Below are 19234 nucleotides of genomic sequence, written 5' to 3' on the forward strand. Positions count from 1 at the left end.
ATTAAAAAAATAATTGCATACTAACATTCAGGGTGTGAAATTAAGTGGTAAGTCCTGTGATCTAGACAGTTCCCTGCTCTGAATCCTGGTTGAGTTGTGTGGGCATCTGAAAGCTGCCTTTGTTCCCCCTCCTGCCTGGATCCCTCACCTTTTCCCTCTCTGGAATGCTATAGTGGTGGAACCAGTGTGGGTGGCCAGCATCCCCTCACTGGACTCCTCCAACACTCATGGAATACTTCTTATAAAAACCACATGATGCTAGACCTTTCATAAACATGTTCCCACTTAATCTATTTTACAAATGGAGAAACTAAGACCACAGAAGGCTAGCCACCTATTCATGGTTCCATGGTAAGGATATGGTAGCTCACAATCTTTCTCCTATACAATAATGACCCTACAACTCAGAGAAGTTAGAAGACCCAGAGACTTAAGCTCTCTCTGCATAATAGTTATTCAGATCCCAATGATAGTGCATCTTGGGTGTTAGGAATGGCAAGTTTCTCTGTAAGGAAGAATTTTAGAACTTTTAACTAGCTTTAAGACTTGTGGCTTACAGCCTCTTCATACTTGCAGGCTGAACTCTAATATCCCCTCTATTAGCAAGGCATTCCTAGCACATGACAAAAGGGTCAAGGTCAGTTTACTCCCCTCTCTACATTTAAGCTTTAATATTCACACACCTTCATTATAACACTTACCATATTTTATTTTAGCTGTTTGTCAGCTTGCCTATCTTCCCACCATCTGGGGTGTCCTGAAAAGTGGGGGCATTTTTTTAATCTGACTCAGTGGAGATGTTTCATTAATTTGCAGATGAATGCACAACTTAATGATTATGTGTTAAATAGGTTACTTTGGAAACCCTGAGAGATCCCCAAGTGAGAGAATGGGAAACCCTGGTTAGATGCCTTTTATGAAATATGAATCAGAGTCCTAGCAATGGAAGAAGAATCCAGAAGCAAAAGAGTTATTCAAACGCTATTCCTCCTATGAAATAAATCTGAAATCAGAAAAGGGCCCAAAAGCCTGCAGCAGTAGGTATTTTAAACATGCTTATTAATAATGGCTCAAAGTGGAGATTTATTACAGTTGAGAATAGGGAAAGGAACAGTAAATCAGCATTGGTGAGGAAAAGAGCAAGGGAAAGATATGAGTTCTTATTTAAAATGTATTCATGTGCTTTATAACACTAAAGTAGAGATTGCTATATTGAAGTGGAAGGCTTTATTTGTAGGATTGAATTCACCAAAGATACGTTTTATGCCAGTATTCATTTTCCCATCTTGCATTTGCTTTCCTTTGGCCGAAAAGTTGGGGACTACATTTATTGCTTGAAAGCAAGAAAAGATTGCCTTAGTGGAGTCTCTTCATGAAAAAATTCCTTGCTTCGAATGGTGACTTGTAAAGCACTCGATGAATCCTAGGAAAATGCTATTTTATTGGCACATATGTTGAAGAGAATAGTTTTTAAAACATTCAATTAGTTCTGCCTTTGAGATAGAATTTAAACAAATCCAAAGCAATGGGATTAAATTCACGTAAAAACCCAACTGTTGCTTGGGAACCAATTCTTTTCCCACTCAAACTACTCTAAGGATAATCAAGCTTACTCTTGGCTGTGTTCCAGCCAAGGCAGATACATGCTTTTAATTCATCAATCAATTCATGGTACTCCCTTCCCTAAAACTCTCAGTGGCTCTCTCATGCAGTAGAGTCGAATGCAAACTCCTCACTGTGGTCAGCAGAGCCCTGAAACATCTGTCCCTCATCTACCCAGTCAGCCTCATCTCATCTCGCTCTTTGCCTCATCTGCTTTATCAGGTTCAAGTTAACTGGCTTCTTCTCGGTTCCTTGAACACATAGGGCTCTTCTCTGACAAGACCAGCTCTGCTTCTCTGCCTTGGCCACGTTTTTCCCTGCCACTCTTTAGGAATGACTGCCCTGAATTTTTCCAGGGCTATTAGATGTTACTTTCAGAGAAATTATCCCTGCCCATTCTAGGTTACCTCCCCATCCATGCTTTATTCTCTAATCCATTGCCATCTTTTATTTTAAAATTGTTTACGATTGATTGATTTGAGAGAGAGAGCACGTGAGCATGAGCTGGGGGAGGGGCAGAGAAAGAGGGAGAAGCGGACCCCTTAGCCGAACAGGGAGCCTGATGTGGGGCTCAATCCCAGGACCCAGAGATCATGACCTGAACCAAAGGCAGGCGCTTGACCAACTGAGCCACCGGGGCGCCCTTGTACATTGCCATCTTAATTGTCTCTACAATGTGCTCGCTGAAAGTGCTAACTACATGGATAAACATATGCAAATGTGGAGATAAACAATATCTCCCACATTCCCTGCTAGACTGCAAGATCCTTGAGAGCAGGAGCTGTTTTCATTCATTGCTGGACTACCCAGAACAGATAGCAGGGCTTGGCACTTAATAGGTCCTCAGCAAATATTTGCTGCATAAATTCTCAGTGTCAAGCCTAATGCCTGGAGTGTCATAGGCTGCCAGTAAACACTTTTTAAGTAAGTTTGTCTTGCTCCCATAGGATCTAGCAAATTCTCAGAAGCTGCATGAATTAATTCCAAGTGCCAAACTCCCTGCCCACAACAGCATGGTCTCTGTGAATTCTGCTGAGACCAGAAATGAAAATTCAGGACAAATGAATAAAGAGGATGCCTAAGAGCTCAGACTGACTTTGGGGCATCACCTCTAGGATAAAGAAATGTCCCAGGGCAAATTTTAACTCTCAATATCAGACTCAATTCCTCTGGTCCCTTGCTCTCCTGATCTATTTCTTGTTTCGGTGAGAATTTTTTCGTTTTTGTATGGAGGTTACCATGATGTGTTAATAAACTAAACTGGGGCTTTTTTGGTTCACTGATTTTGAACGAGCAGCTGATAGGTTTTTCTTTAGGTTTTCCAAGGCTCATATTTTAAGCAGCTGAAATCCCGGTCACTGGGCGTCTTTCATAGCTCACTGGACCCAGAGCCAAGAGACTGTTTGGGATTTGTAGTTTATGGTAACAATACAGCATTGCCATGGGGGAAATGTTCTGGCAAAATAACACATAGCTGTGATGTAGCAGTTAAGAACCATTGTTTGGGGTCTGCAAAAATTAATTTGCAAAAATATCCAGGTCTGTTGTGTGTTCTAGTTTATATGTAAATTAGAAGATTGTGTGAAAAGGATGCCAGGGATGATCCCATTCAAACAATTTCAGACCAGTTGTCCATTAATTGGTTAGAGTGATTCTCACTCAATTTTACTTTATTTACATTTGCAGTTTTTTTACTTAACAATAAGTTGTACCAGTCAACCAAGAAAAAGACACAGCAAAAGCCAATAAGCCATAATAACCGGTACTTTTAAAAAACGACAGAGGGCTTAAAATTTTGACTTATTGGGACACTCATGTCCCAATTAAGACAAAAGTAACTCAACAGTGATTCTCAGAATTTGGAAATAGAAGCAGTGCCATAGCATTGTACAGTGCCACCTATGAGGGATGACATGAGATGTTTATCAACCTGAAGGATCAATAGTATGGAGAATGGTTAAGTATCAGAATCCTGGAGATGATGTTTTGCACCAATTAGGAGGGAGAGTTTCTTCCTCTAAATCTTGAAGCCTTAGTTCATGCATCCAGCCTCACTCTGCAGCTAAAATCTGCTGGCTCACTCCCATGATACAAGAAATATAGAGTGTCCAATGCCCTCCTGGTTCCAGAGGCTTCCTCCTAATGCATTTCCCTAGAACCTAGATGACACTACATTTGCAGACATCTGAGTCTGGTCCTTTTGGCACCTAAGTTCCCTAGACTAATTTTGACACCTTCTTCATCTTCCCAACATTTAACATGGATTATGAGAGCATTGGCTTCTTTCATAGGGACTGGCCCAGGATGGCCCCAGGATGCAACTCCTCCCTGGAGCCGCTCTTCCTAAACAGTCATCCCCATTAGATCTCCTCAAGGGCCCTGCAGAGGAGACCCAAGGACATCCTCTCTTGCCTGGATTGGTGCCTTTTTAGCTAATATAGCCATTATTGAATGGCTTTTTAAAAACCCTAATTTTGGGCAGTCCGGGTGGCTCAGTGGTTTAGCGCCACCTTCAGCCCAGGGCATGATCCTGGAGACCTGTGATTGAGTCCCATGTCGGGCTCCCTGCTTGGAGCCTGCTTCTCCCTCTGCCTAAATCTCTGCCTCTCTCTCTCTCTCTCTCTCTCTCTCTCCCCCCCCCCCGTGTGTGTGTGTGTGTGTGTGTGTGTGTGTCTCATGAATAAATAAATAGAATATTTAAAATAAAATAAAATTAAGACCCTGATCTTATTTGCCATGGTTGACGTTCGAGGTAGTTTGGTTTGAACCTTTGCACTTGAAATTTATTTTAGCTTGGACAATAGGCACCAATGTTACTTTTGATTTACCAGAAGAGAAACAGGAGCAGTCTTACAATGGCCACTGCCACGCTTAACTCTGAAACTCCTTGGCTACAATAATCTGCCTTCGCATGGAGCCTGCTGGGAAGGAAAGGAAGTCGAGCAGACATGGAATCTTGAGATGTGGGTGGTGGTCCTTACTGTTTCCTGCTGCCTCTCCCTGGCTGTGTGGCCTTGGCTTGAGGCTTGAGGACTTTACCACCTGCCATGAAGGCCTTAACATCATGTGTGTGTTTAGGCCAGGTGATTTCGCAGTAACTTCTGTTACTGAAAGACAGTTAATTCGCGGCTGATTTAAAAATGAGCAGTCCAGTAGTGAGCAGACTTGGATACCCCTTCAGGAATGGAGCCAATGAACAGGGGCGAGTGCCTCTCAGCTATTCCTCCATTGTCTGAGCAGGTGGTTGGAACCAGACATATAGGCCTTGATAGTGAAGTGGGAATATAAAACCCTGAAACTGTTTGTCATAAAGAATGCCATGCCCAATAAAAGCAAAGGCAGATGTTCACATAAAGTTTTTGTTGTTTGTGTTTTTGTGGGGGTGCTTCTGGGGTGTGAAGTTTATTAGTAAGGCACAACAGCATCTGCCTACCCGTGTTGCCATATATTAGCAGTCTTGCAACCCATTTATTGGGTTGGAATTATTTTTGGTAATGATTTTCATGAGACTAGATGAAATGCAATCTGCACTAGCTCTAACTACATTTATGGTGCAGCTGCCTTCTGGGGAAAGCCCCCCAGACATCATAGATGGCTAGACTCTCAAAGAAGTGATGGTCTCATGTTTCCTGTTGTGGCTATAACAAGTAACTACAACTTAGTGACTTAACACAAATTTATTGTCTTATGGTTTTGGGGGTGAGAAGCTCAAAATGAATCTTGGGGGGTTTAAATCAGGGTCAGAATGCCAGTGTTCCTTCTGGAGGTTCTAGGAGGAGAATTTGTTGTTTCATGCATTCCAGCTTCTAGAAGTCATCTTGGCTTCTATCCCCTTCCTCCCTCTTCAATGCCAGGATCTTCTGTTCTCTCTTTCCATCCTTGGATCTATGTCTCTGACCCTCCTACCATTCTCTCTTAAAAAAAGACCCTTATGACTACTTGGGGTGACCCAGACAATCAAGGATAATCTATTCATGTCAATATCCTTAACTTAATCATTTCTGCACAGTACCATGTACCATGGAAGGTAACACTAGGATGTGCACATCTTTGAAGGAGGACCATTATTCAGCTCACTACACAGGCCATAGAGACCAACCGAAGCCCAAAAGATAAATGATTTATCAAGTCACACAGCTAATCTGTGACAGTGCCATGGCTATATCTGTGGCATCCTCACATCTGCCACATTTATGTGCATCACTGACAAAGATGGGTAGGAGCAGGCCCTGATGGAGGCTTTATTTTCATAATAAACTGGAAATGATTGAGGAATAAGTATAGGATTGTCAGTGATTTAAAAATAGCAGTTTAGAGAAGACAGAAGTTTATATTTTTTAAAATACATGTTTAATTCAAGAGCTTCCTTAAATATTATAATTTGGCTAGGGCATGCTACCTTCTAAAGATGTTAAGTGACTTGCAGTGGTAACATAACTTAAATAATCATGGGAAATTAAAGTGCCAAGGATCTATAGGTCCTTCTCTTCTTTCTTCCCACCCCCTACCCCTGCTTCTCTTTATGTCTTTATTACTCTGCCCATGGCTGCCATTTTGAAAATCAGTTATAGCTGGAAAACTAATTCAAACTCTTCAAACTAAAAGGAATGGCACCACCCAATGGGCTTTTTGCCATGGGTTAAGCCAAATAGAGTATGTGCCGTATTTCACAAGGAAGCCCACTTTATTTTGGTGTTGAAACATTCTTCTCAGATTCTGAGGAACTTTTTTTTTTTGTTTTCTTCCCACTTCTACCCAACAACAGCCTATAATAAATAAAAGGTTGATAGAATCTTGGATTTTGATGGCACTAGACATGCGATCCAGTCCGATTTTTCTCCTGAATTACAGGTCTTTTATCTTTGGCAATTATTTGCCATCCTCCTCTCTTGCTTCAATTTTCTCCATCTGTGATATGAAAAGGAATGATGGCTGCTGTAAAGACTGAATTAAATTTGAATTCCTGGGGTACCTGGGTGATTCAGTGGTTGATCATCTGCCTTCCACTCAGGTTGTGATCCTGGGGTCGAGTCCCATATCAGGCTCCCCATGAAGAGCCTACTTCTCCCTCTGCCTATGTCTCTGCCTCTCCCTGTGTGTCTTTCATGAATAAATAAATATAATCTTTAAAAAAATAATAAAAAATGAATGAATGAATGAATGAATAAATAAATAAATAAATAAATAAATAAATAAATAAATAAATAAATAAATAAATTTGAGTTCCTGAGAGGACAGATGCATTTGGGAGGGTTGTGACTTGATTGTTAGGTTCATCTTCTCCAGAAGTCACTCTCTAACTCCACTTCTACTACGTCAGGGTTCTGTGCCCCTCCCCTAAAGATTCATAGCCCACTCACCTCATTCGGTAACCTTCCACTCCCATTCCCCCTCAGTGTGGTAATTATGCTTGTACATATCTGCCTTCCTTGAAATTCAGCCTAACTAAGGGCTGGACATGCAATAGAAGCTCATTGTACTGTTCTTGGACACTGTCAATGGATGAGTGAATGATGACTGTAAAATTTCAGGGCCGTATATTGGACACATGGATTCAGAGCCTTGAAAATACTGAGGGAGGAGGCAGGAAAGGGCTGAAGTTATAGTCTGTGATCTTCACTGACATGAAATTGGTAATTGGCTCCCCCCCCCATTCTGCTGACTTTCTTAAACAGAAGAAGATAACTAGAAATTTCCATAGAAATTTATTTTTATAGGCGTTTTAATGTGATGCAGAAGATGAGTAGATGATTCCCCTTTGGATATTTGTACCCAGCACTCCATGTCATTTTTTTCTGCCTATCAAATGAATGCATTTGTGAGCTGCTGGTACATTAGGTTAGTGACACAGTGCTAGATTAAACAAAGACAAAGTCATTTTGCCAAGCTTCTGTCTGGCATTGATTGGGGGTCATAAAAGTCATTCACTCCTTCAGTTTGGTTTTGACAACCCACAGAATAATACCTCATATATGTTGAATGATACTTTCTTTGAAAAGCTTTAAATACCCTCTATATAGAACAAGGGTGATTCTCATACATTCCTGCAACATAGAAAACTGACCATCAGCTCAGGAATTACTCAATATTTGGTGTACTTTAATGGATGGTGTGGGTTGGACTATGCCATCTTCCCATTAAGCCATTAATGCTAACTGTACTCATCAAAGAGGCCACAAGATGAGTGGGTCTGAAACAAGAAAATCTGAAGGTAAAACTTAGAGAAATTGACCAAGATCCAGGCCAAAAAAAAAACACCCTAGTGACACTCAAAGGGTCTCTATCGGTGGGAAACACTGGATGGCTCTCTCTGATGTTACCACTTTCATGCCATGGCTCTTTGTGATTTAGTCTCTCAAACCTTCCACCCACACTAATTCTACAATTTCTTTTTGTTTCTAGTTCCTTCTTTCTGGGGATTGGTGAACTCAGCTTGGAATCTTTGCTCTGTGGGGAAACGGCAGTCACCTGTCAACATAGAGACCAGTCACATGATCTTCGACCCCTTTCTGACGCCCCTTCGCATCAACACTGGAGGCAGAAAGGTAAGCAGCCATGTTGCTTCCATTGTGAAGTTGAGGATGCCAGGAGACGCTGACTCTGAAAGCTAGTCTTCCAGGTCTCCATCTCTGTTATGAGTTTCTCTTTCCATCTAAGAGTAAAATCACAGACCACGCAGGCCTACTGCCAACAAATATAATTATGTCTAAATTTTGCTTTCTCTCCCTAGCTAGTCAAACCCTCATGCTTCTAATTACTTTGTACTCCCTAGAGGTTGCCTGAGGCCCTATCCGTTGGTATCCCATGAAGGTCAGAAAGCAATGTTGCTTCCCAAGTATATCATGCTGGGAAAATCTCTCCTCTGAGAAATCTCTTTACTGAGGCTTCTTTTAACCTCAACAAAGTAGAAAAAAATTAACAAAAGTAAAATCAGACATTTATCATCTTGGAAGGAAAAACAAACAAAAATCACCTTAGATGATTTATAAGAAAATCAATAATTAATCTTTCTAGGGGCATCTTGCTGGCTAAGAATCCTAGCTCCTGCACAGAAATGCTGAGCTATGTTTTGTGATTCTCACACCAGCGTCCCTCCTTCCCTCACCTCCCCACATGATGTGCTTTTCATTAATTTGTGAAAGGGCATAATACCCGTGGGGTCTTCTTGTCACTGGGATCTAACATTTCTCCTGTGGGCTAATTTCTTTTTGACTACCTTTTACTGTTAAGTAGTTCGTTGAAGGTGGGAAATACACACCCACAGAAAATTGTGTTTGAAAATTGTGTTCCACCCCAAGAGGGATGGAAAATCATTTGTGTCCAAGAAATTGGGATTAAAATTATGGACAACTTTTGTTACTGCTGGCAGCTGATTCTCCAGGATGTGCATTTCTTGGGCTCTGCTTTGTACTTACACAGTCTGTTTGCCTTACTTACCATGGAGTTTGTAAGTAATTTTTTCCCCTTCTGATATATTGGAATATATTTTTTCCTGTTACATAAATCACCAAAAAAACCAACCAAACCCAAATTCTAATGACTTATCTAAGAGATGTTAGTAACTTTGACTCAGGTCACAAAGTTTTTAAAAGATAGATTTTAAAAGACATTGCACATAATTGAGACTATTTCTCTAGGTAGTGTTTGTGTGCTATTTTCAATATGACTTGAGAAGCATTTTTATAGAAACATCCTATGTAGGTCATGTAGTTTATTGTTCTGATTCCATAGAAATTAACCTATCCAAATTATTGTTCCATTTAAAGTTTTATTTTTATAAACTCTAAAGGAAGCTTAACATAGGTTCTACATATACCTCTCTCATTCAAGTCATGAGTATGGATAGGTTCATAGGTTCACTGACCAGTATTCAGGAAGGGCAAGTTGCAATTTTGACTTTTCAATCATTCTTTCCTTCTTGGAGATGGTAATGGAGGGAATAATTGTATTCTAAACAAAGGGGAGAAGCAGTAAAAATGCAGAATGAGGGTTGGTACCTGAGTTCCAGAAATCAGCTGAAAGATGACCAGCCTGAAACACAGAGACCAAGAAGAGGAAGTAGGAGGTAAAGATGGAAAAGGAAGATGGTGCCAAATCTAGAGGCTGTGTTAAGGAACTGAATCTTTCCTGAGTTATGGCAGGTGATCAAAGCATTTTTAGATAAAGAGTACGCTGGACATAGTAGGGAAAAGTGGCAAGGTAACACAAATAATGGATACATAATTCTCACTTTTCCATCAGCCCATCTTAGAGGAAAACATTGATGTGAAAGAAAAAAATAATTAATTCAAGGCAGCTTCTCCCTAAAATTTATTGGGAAAGAAGAGACGAGGGGATAGTGTGGTGTTAAAAAACACTCAAATGTTTTGGTTTGGTATTTTTTTGTTGTTTACAGTGATTTTTTTTTTTTATATTTCCAATTCAGTAAAGTGTACCTGATCCAAATCAATTTTCAAATGCATTGGAGTTTGGAATTTTGGAAACATTTACTTTGATGATGTAAATATTTATATCTGGCACGATTCTATTGTCAGCTGTTTGAAGAGCTGAGAACTGTCTGATGGTTTCCTTTGCATTAGCGAAAGGTGGAAACTAAAATATGGATGATAGTAGGATAAACTAACTGGTAATGAAACGTCTAAACTTGAGAGACAATAGCTAAATCATGTTTGCAAGGTTTTTAAAGGTGGTATTTAATGAGTTGGGGACTTATTTGGGAAGTGAGTATTCAAATCACTGCTGTGAATTTAGTTTTGCCTTGAAGAAATGTGTATCCAAATCAAAAGGTTTAAAGACCGACCTGTAAGAGTGGGAGGGCTTGCAGAATTTGGGCAAGGTGCCACATTTTGAAGTCTGAGATCTGCTGGTATCAGTTTGTTAAATGCATCCCAGTCATTTTACACTTTTATCCATTAGCATCATTCCTGCTCGTGTTTAAGTGTACCTATGCCCAGACACATGAAACAGCCTAGCTGCAATCTCTGACTTGTGTTACTGTGTTTGTTTTAATGTGTTTGACCTGGGGCTCAAATAATGAATTAAGGGCTTGTCTTAGTAAGAGCAAAGGCTGAAATTCAATTGGAATGCAAGAATACAAAGAATAATAATAGTTAGATAATAATCAAAACATAACGTCTGGGACATAACAGAGTATATTCATTATACTTGAATAATGGTATTTCTTTTACTTTTTAGGTTGCTTACTTTCAGTGGTAATTCTTAAGCAATATTTTGGGATTTATTTTCCTTGAAGGAGAGTATTTTTTTTTACCCAGTTGTTCATATCTGACATACAGGACTCCTATGGACAAAATTTAAAATAACTGTGCTTTTCAAACAATACTCACATAAGGTTGGGTTGCCTATAGTCTTAAGAACTTTGAGTCAGTCTCTCATCCTTGACCCCATTCAACTTAACTCATAATAGTCTAAACAGGTGTTTTGTTTTGTTTTGTTTTTTAATGTTGGAGTTAATTAATCTATTCTAGGTAAAGCTACTGAATCAACTCAGGAATCATAGTAGGCAGGAGGAGATAATTCTTCCTTCATACTCTCAGATCATTTAAAATCCCTATATGTGGGAAACTGGATTATGATACAACTGATATTTTAAGCTCAGTTCAAGCTGATTGACTATTTTAAGATGGAGACCCTCAATAGTCAATGGACTTGTATGGATTCAAATTTATTTTTACCTTTCTTGTCTTTTTCCTCACACCAAAATGAGTGTACATTATGTGTTTATGTGTTAATTTTCATGTGCTATTCACTTAGGTAATCTTGGTAATTTGAAAATAACAATGTAGAGTGTGAATGTAACTGAAGAGCAAATTTGAATGGCCTGGCTTGATCATTTTGGGGTATGTTAGTTCCTCTAGATATTTGCCGGGACATTCTCTAATACAGGTGGGTGCTGGAGGGTTTCTGGTTAAGAGGTGAGCATTCATGGAAGAAATGTGATTTGTAGATAACTTCTCTGCTGATCTAAAATATCTAAAAGAAAAAAGAAACAAATGAAAACTAAGTCTAGGGGCAGCTGGGTGGCTCAGTGGTTGAGCGTCTGCTTTCAGCTCAGGTCTTGATCTTGGGATCCTAGGATCAAAGCTTGCTCCCCCCATGTCGAGCTCCCTGCTTAAAGGGAAGCCTACTTTTCCTCTCTCTCTCTGCCGATCCCTCTGCCATTCCTTGTTCTTGTGCTCTCTCACTCTTGCTCTCAAATAAATAAATAAATAAATTTTTAAAACTGAGTTTAAAATCACTTGCTGATCCTACCATTTTAACCAAAAATCAGTTCTGGCATCCTTCCTCATCTTTAAACTCTTTTAATAAAATGGAAATCCCAGTAGTTAGTGACATGGCATTGCTTACGATATGTTACATGTAAAAGGTAGCATCCAAAGTCATTTACTTAATGATCTCAGTTTGTTTAAAAAGAGCCCATATTATGCATAGAAAAGAGACCAGGATTAAGAATAATATTGTTTCTTTCTACTTTGCTAAAGCTTCTAGATGTTCTGTAACAAGCTTGCATTAATATAATAATCTGAAAAACACCTATGGTTTTTTAATTCATTCCTTCATTTCAGACAAAAATATACCTAGAGTTGACAAATATGATAGATGGAATAATGTCCTCTTCTAAAGATATGCATATCCTCATCCCCAGAACTTGTAAATATGTTATCCTACATGACACAAGGTATCTTAATTTTTTTTAAAGATTTTATTTATTTATTCATGAGAGACACACACACACAGAGAGAGGGAGGTAGAGAGGCAGAGGGAGAAGCAGGCTTCACGCAGGGAGCCTGATGTGGGACTCGATCCCAGGACTCCAGGATCATACCCGGGGCCGAAGGCAGGTGCCAAACTGCTGAGCCACCCAGGGATCCCCGGCACAAGGTATCTTAAATAAGTGATTCAGTTAAGCATCTTAAAATGAGAAGATCATCCTATGTTATCCAGATGGCCCCATGGTAATCACAGGGTTCTTATAAGGAACAGACAGAGGCAGAGGAGATATGACAAAGGAAGCAGAGGTCAGAGTGATGTGTTGCCATGAGCCTAAGGAATGTGGGCAGCCTCGAGAAGCTGGAAAAGAGCAAAGAGACAGATTCTTCCCTAGAAGGAACACAGCCCTGCTCAAACCTGGATGTTAGCCCAGCAACACTGACTTTTGACCTCTGACTTCCAGAATGTAAGATGGCCCTTTCAAAGAGATTAGGGATGGAGCTGAGGACAAAAGACTTTAGCTTCACTCGTCCCTATTCCTGCTTTGCCAGCCTCCCTCTGAGGAGAACTTAGAGACCAAGACAAGGCTGTTGATTCAGTCTGTATAAGCCAGCCTCCAGGCTACAGGGTGAGGTGAAGATAGATTTAAAGGGGGAAACAGAAGACATCTAACACAAGGCTATACATTTTATCTACATGACCATTTGCACATTTCCCATTAAATGAATATGAGGTAATAAAGCTCATCATTACCTATAAAACTAGGTATAAAAGTCTCAACCTGGCATTCACAGTCCTTGCAATATGGCCCCAAATCTCCCCTCCAGAGCCCTAATCCTCTAACATGTTATGCCCACCTTTGTTGCCAATGAGATTGTAATACTTTTTTCTTAATTGACTATATCTCACCTTTCCCTGTGGTCTGTGCTTTGACCATAACATAACTCTTCACCTGACATACCTCTGTACCTCAGCACTCCTCATCCCCACCTTTTTATTATTCAACCTCTGTGGTACCAGCACTACCTCCACCATGACACTCCTCTTGATCTCTTTAGTGGATGGTGAAATCTCTTTTCATTTGCCTTCTTAAGTGACTTTGCTTATATTTTATTTAGGACCTGAACCTTGGCCTATAGTATATTAGTCTTACTTGCCTTGTCTCCCTGTCTTAGAATAAGGGCTCCTCATGATGAATGTGCTTTCATATTTTCATTTTATATCTCTGAGGTTATCTATGATGGCACTAGTTGGTTTGAACTGAACCATTACCTTTGATTGCCAAACAAAAGGTTTATGTGGAATTAGTGATGAATTCTTTGACTCAAAGTGGAAAAAATATGAGAAAGTCCCATGATGAAAAGTAACCTTGCCATCAACAGAATCTGTCATTAGAAACTAATTTTTGGTTATTGTCTTTTCCTGAAATATGGTTGAAATATGTTAAAAAAAAAATAATGACTGTGAATTGGTTGGGTGCCTATAGTCTTACTTACCACTTCTCTATTTTTAAATTTGCCCCATGAACCTGATAGCAAAATTTAGTTGACCACAGTTAATCATTGCAGTGTCTACATGTTAAGACACCTTTTATGAGTAAGGCATTTATGTTCCTTCAAGGACTTTGCAATATATTAGGGGAGAAAATATACATATACAGAAGTTAAATCACAGTGGCTGATTTAAATAATGATTTGAGATAATAGTGGAAGAGATCCTAAGGAAGCAGTGAAATGATTAATTAGCAAATCAATCATTCTGACATTAATATTTAATGGTGGTAAGAAGTTGGGTTGGCTGAACCAGGCTTTATGGAGGTGCTAGGATGTGAGCTAGATGGAGAGATGGGTAGAATGAAATACTGTTTGCAAGAGAGTCTTTAAATGTTACGTGTTCTGGGTCTACGTGTGAAAGATTGAAGAAAATGTAAGAATAGGCCCATTTTGCCATCTAAGTATGTTACTGCGGTGCTGGTTTTTATTGGATAACTGATATTAAACTTTTATAGATAACTATTCTTTCCCATTTGGAACTCATTAGCTATCTTTAGGTACCCTGGGTCTTTTTATACTGAAGCTCTGGTACAGAAACGATACATAATAATTTTACATGTGCTTGTGGGATAGTGTAGATCTCAAATCGCTGACAAAGGAGTGAATGTAATTCTTACTTGTTTGTATTTTGCAGTTTGATAAATTTCTTGATTTGCCATACGGACAATATCCTTTCTCAGAAAGAAGCAATAAAGGGTCTCTTTATTTGGATCTAATTCTAACCAACAAGGAAAAGCAGCTTGGTGAAGTGGAATGGATAGTAAACTTCTGGAAGAAAGTGGATATGTCATCTTAAAAAAATATAGTAGCCAAAGTATAAATAAATAAATAAACAAACAAACAAACAAACAAACAAATAAAAGCGTTGTCAGATATGTATCCTAAAACCTTCAAAAGGTGGATTTTTGAAATATCATAGTTAAAGTAGATGTAACCTCTTTGCCTCATGGAAGGTAACTCGAGACGATTGAGAGGCTCTTAAAAACGAAATTATGGTAATACAATTTCAAATAATGGTACCTCAAAAAAAGGAAGTTGTAGGAGCTTAAAGCTACAGATGTGTCTGCACAGGGAGTTTTGCCAAAAATAATATTTTTAAATGGCTTAGAAGAGATATGAGAGAAAGGGTTTTATAGCCAAGGAGAAGGACGAAAGTGGAAAGGACCTGTGAAAATTGTTTCAGAATCTAGAATGAATTTAGGTTGCAGAACGAGAAGATCTTTTAAAGTTACAGTTAGAGGAAGCAGGAACATTAAGACAGTGTAGACCTTCATTTGTGGGATGCGGGCTCGGGGATAGCTATCCTCAGATGTTCTGCTTCAGGTTTGGATTTGGGGTTTACCACTGACCACCTAGATACGAGAAACCTAACCTCTCTCTGATCTTCAGTTCTCTCCTCTGTAAAAGAGAGATTGTATTGTACCCGCCCTGCAGGGTTGTGGTGGAGGGAATTACATGAAGTAACATGCTTAGTAGGCAGGTAATCATTCCAGTTATCAGGCCGGTGGCTGGTAAAGGAGCTGTGCCATAATTGTTAGCTGTCTCCATCCATTCAGGTTGCTGTGACAAACTGTCACTGCCTTCTAAAGAATGGAAATTTACTTCTCATGGTTTTGGATGCTGGGAAGTCCAAGATCAAGGTACAGGCATGGTTTCATTCTGGCAAGGGCCCACTTGCTGGTTCATAGCTGGTGCCTTCTTGCTGAGTCCTCATGTGGTGCAAGTGGCCAGGGAGCTCTGTGGGGCCTCTTTCATAGGGGCACCAGTCTGGATCAGGAGGGCTCTGCCCTTATGACCTGATCACCTCCCAAAGGCCTCACCTCTTAATACCACCACCTTAGGGATTAGGATTTGAACATATGCACTTTGTGGGGAACAAAAACATTCAGACCGTGGCAGCTGCCATCAGAGGTATGCGGTAGCTGTTAGTGAGAAAACTCAACTTAATCCCACTGCAGTTTCCCCATCAAAGAAACTAATATTCACTTTAGAATCAGTAATATATATACTGAGAGGTGAAGTGGATGACCAAGTAAGAATCCAGAACTCTCTTGCCAACAGCCCTTATCCAAAAGTTTGAAATCCAGTAGGCATAAAGGTTAAGCTTTCTCTCAGGCATTTATTTATAAAAAGCTGCACAGATTCAGACTGGGCTGGATTTGTTGTAAAGTCACATGTGGAAAAGTAGAGGAAGTTAGTGTATAATGTACTTGGCATGAGTAAGTAGCACAGAGAAGACATCAAGAGACAATTCAACTTAATTACATAGTACATAAGGTACTACTCCATAAGTGAGGTCATTGTCCTATAATAACCTTCAGTGAGAAGAGAGTATCTGGAATATTATAGTCAGATCCTTCAATGCTGATGATTAGAATAACTAATGGAAAAGATGTTGATAAAGTGAAACGCAGAAGAAGAGGAACAAAGTTGTGATGAGAAAAATCAAATATTCTATATGTTCCATATTCAATTCTCTATCTGTATCTGAAAGGATGAAATTTTAAGGTTTAATTACAGGTACCTTCTAATTGTACCTGTCCTGTGCAGCCTCAGACACAGAAAACCAGCACTGGTGTTTGGAAATGGTGTGGACCAGACTATATTTCAAAATAAGAATTCAGGCCACATGAAGGGTGAATGACCTTCATGTGTTTCTTTGAGAACGCCAGCACAGAAAGAGTTCTGGCAGGCGCTGAAGTCCACCTGCTACTGTAGAACAAGCCCAAGCATAGAGGAGAGCCTTGACCTGGCCTGGAATCCCCTTCCAGTAAGGAAACTGTATGAACAATGGTTAGATGGGCACAAGGAATATTTTTGAGGCTGACCCTGGAATGAGGATTTCTCTCCCAAAGGAGAACTCCCTTTAAAGCCCTAGCATTGATTTGGAAGAAACCTGCATTCTCATTTTTCTCATCCTCTACCAAAATTACTCCTCAAAGTTTGGGATACTGGATTCTTTCTCCTAAAGGAGAGAATTTTGCTCTGAGTAGTTAGAATGGAGGCTCCAAGGCAAAATGAATGGTACAAGAAAGGACTTTGACTAAAGATAAAGAAGAAGGCCAAAGCTTTTGGGTGTATGCTCTAGCAGAGTGTTTTGCAGGCAGTGGAAAGTTTCAGTGCCTCATGCTGAAAAGTGATGAAAGATAAGCGAAATGTGAGAGACTGATGCTGTATCCTAAGTTGGAAATGGCCTTGGAGCAAAGGCGTTCTGTGGTTGACATCACGTAGCTTAGAGCTGGGCTCAGGATTACTGCTCACCATCTTGGCAGTTGCTTATAATGTGTCTCTCTTGACATCTCCCAGAAAATCAATGCAGTCTTCCAGCAAGTGTTTGAAGGAAACACCTGGATGTTGGCTTTAGTATTTTATAAATATATCTAGTTTTGTGTCTTACTTCATTCCTTCAGTGAGTCTCAGAAAAGACTTTGCTTTTCCTTCCTGCCTCTTGGTGTGTCTCTCTTTGTATTTCTGTCTCTCTCTCTTCCTCCCCTCATTTACCTTCCTCTTCCCAGTCACTATGACTTGCTCTCCTATCCTTTTCTCCCCATCCCAGTGTTTTTTCTACCATTCTCCTTGCCCCATTCCTCTGCCCCCCATTCCCTACCACCCTCCTCCCTCCTGGTCCTGGGTACATATGACCCAGGAACCTGTACCTTCTCTCTTCTTCATCAGAGTGGAATAGGGACTCCCCTTTCACACATTTTAGAAGGATTGACAAGTCTATGATTTTGGTGGCAGCACTTAACTCAAGAAATCTAATGAGTTTAGAGGCAGATGAATTCCTCCAGGAATTTCATGGGTGTTAAGTGTCCATCACATGGTACCACCTGAGTTGTCTGGTTACTTGATTCAACAGATGAAACCAATAGGCATTTTACAAATTAACTGCCCTTTCAAGTAGGTGACAAAATATCTTGTTCACATACGCTGCTTGTAGTTCAGCTCTCTTGCCATTTGTCTAAAAAGGAGAGAGAAGAGCAGGAGAAAAGGGAAAAACATGACCTAATTTTTACAGACTTCTCCCAGCTTGTCTTATTTCTCAAGCATTCCAGAACAAGTGTCTCCATTACAGGCAAGAAGATAAAACTGGCAAAACACCTGGGCGGCACAGAAACAGTCATATATCCAAGAGAAGTTCTGAATTTTGATATCAAAAATCTGATGTCGATTGTACATTCTCTCCAAGAAGGCTCTGAAATTGACCAATCTGCTCCTCATAAGCCTAATCATTTGGCTGTATAAACCAGCCAAGCTCTCCCTACCTGAACTTCAGAGACTTTGAGTCCAGTTAAAGGGCTGTCGTTGCCTAGAAACCAAGTATCTTCCGTCTGAAAATGAAAATAAATAATAATATCCCCATCACTTCAGGGGAAAGAAATGAAGTAGATTCTGTGTGAACAGCTTAAGAAAATACAAATTTTCTTCTAAGTTCTGCTTTTCTGAAACAAAAAAACTACATTAAAACTGGAAAACCAGAATAAAAAGTATGATTCTGGGAGTCTGTGCATCATAAACAACTGAACATCTGAGCAACTATCAGGCTTTTTCTTAATGCAAATCTATTTTTTAAAGATGTATTTATTTATTTATTTGAGACAGAGAGAGTATGTGTGAGGGGGCAGAGGGAGAGAATCTTTAAGCAAACTCCCCACAGAGTTCGGAGCCTGACGCAGGGCTCAATCCCAGGAAGCTGAGATCATGACCTGAGCCAAAATCAAGAGTCAGATGCTTAGCTGATCAAGACACCCAGGTGCCCCAATTTTTCTTATGAAAATTTAATGTCATATAGAAACAACTTTATTAATGTTGCATGGAGGATTAAGAATAATTGAAATAATCAATTTCTTTCCAATATCTTATATTTTAATCCCTTTAGAATGTAGACGTTTTAATCCCTTGTTCTGTACTATGTTAGGGCCAAGATCCACACTGTATGAAATATTAAGAGTAGCCAGTTTATTTTTCCATTTCCTCACCTCCGCACCCCAATGCTGTAGTTACGTAGGATGAGTGTCGAGATCTAACATAGAGCACATTGACGATAATTAATAATGCCATATGAAATACTGGAAATTTGCAAAGACAGTAAATTTCAGGTGCTCTTTCCAACAACAAGAAAATGCTAACTCTGAGTATATGAATGTGTTAGTGTGACTATAGTAGTCATTTAGCAATGCATGTGAATATCAAATCCTCATGTTGCACACCTTAAATATATACAATTTTTATTTATAAAGGTACATAAAAATGTTAAGTGGTAAGGTAGTTCAGCTTAGCGTCTGTTTTTTTTCATACAATAAACTTGGTGTCTATTCAGTAAGACATTTTGTTAATGTTCTCATGGC

The 19234-nt window shown here is 39.6% G+C and overlaps 1 protein-coding gene across 3 annotated transcripts in view; it reads left to right on the plus strand.

Annotated features, from left to right (window-relative positions):
• Positions 1 to 19234, plus strand: part of CA10 (carbonic anhydrase 10) — a 474119-nt gene that overhangs the window by 191617 nt on the left and 263268 nt on the right. For all 3 annotated transcript variants that reach the window (XM_072779984.1, XM_072779983.1, XM_072779985.1), the window contains exon 4: positions 8005 to 8147. In XM_072779984.1, coding sequence (XP_072636085.1) covers positions 8005 to 8147 — 143 coding nt within the window. The remainder of the gene's footprint in view (positions 1 to 8004; positions 8148 to 19234) is intronic.

Source organism: Canis lupus, chromosome 16 (assembly GCF_048164855.1).
Source record: "Canis lupus baileyi chromosome 16, mCanLup2.hap1, whole genome shotgun sequence".
Classification (NCBI taxonomy): Eukaryota; Metazoa; Chordata; class Mammalia; order Carnivora; family Canidae; genus Canis; species Canis lupus.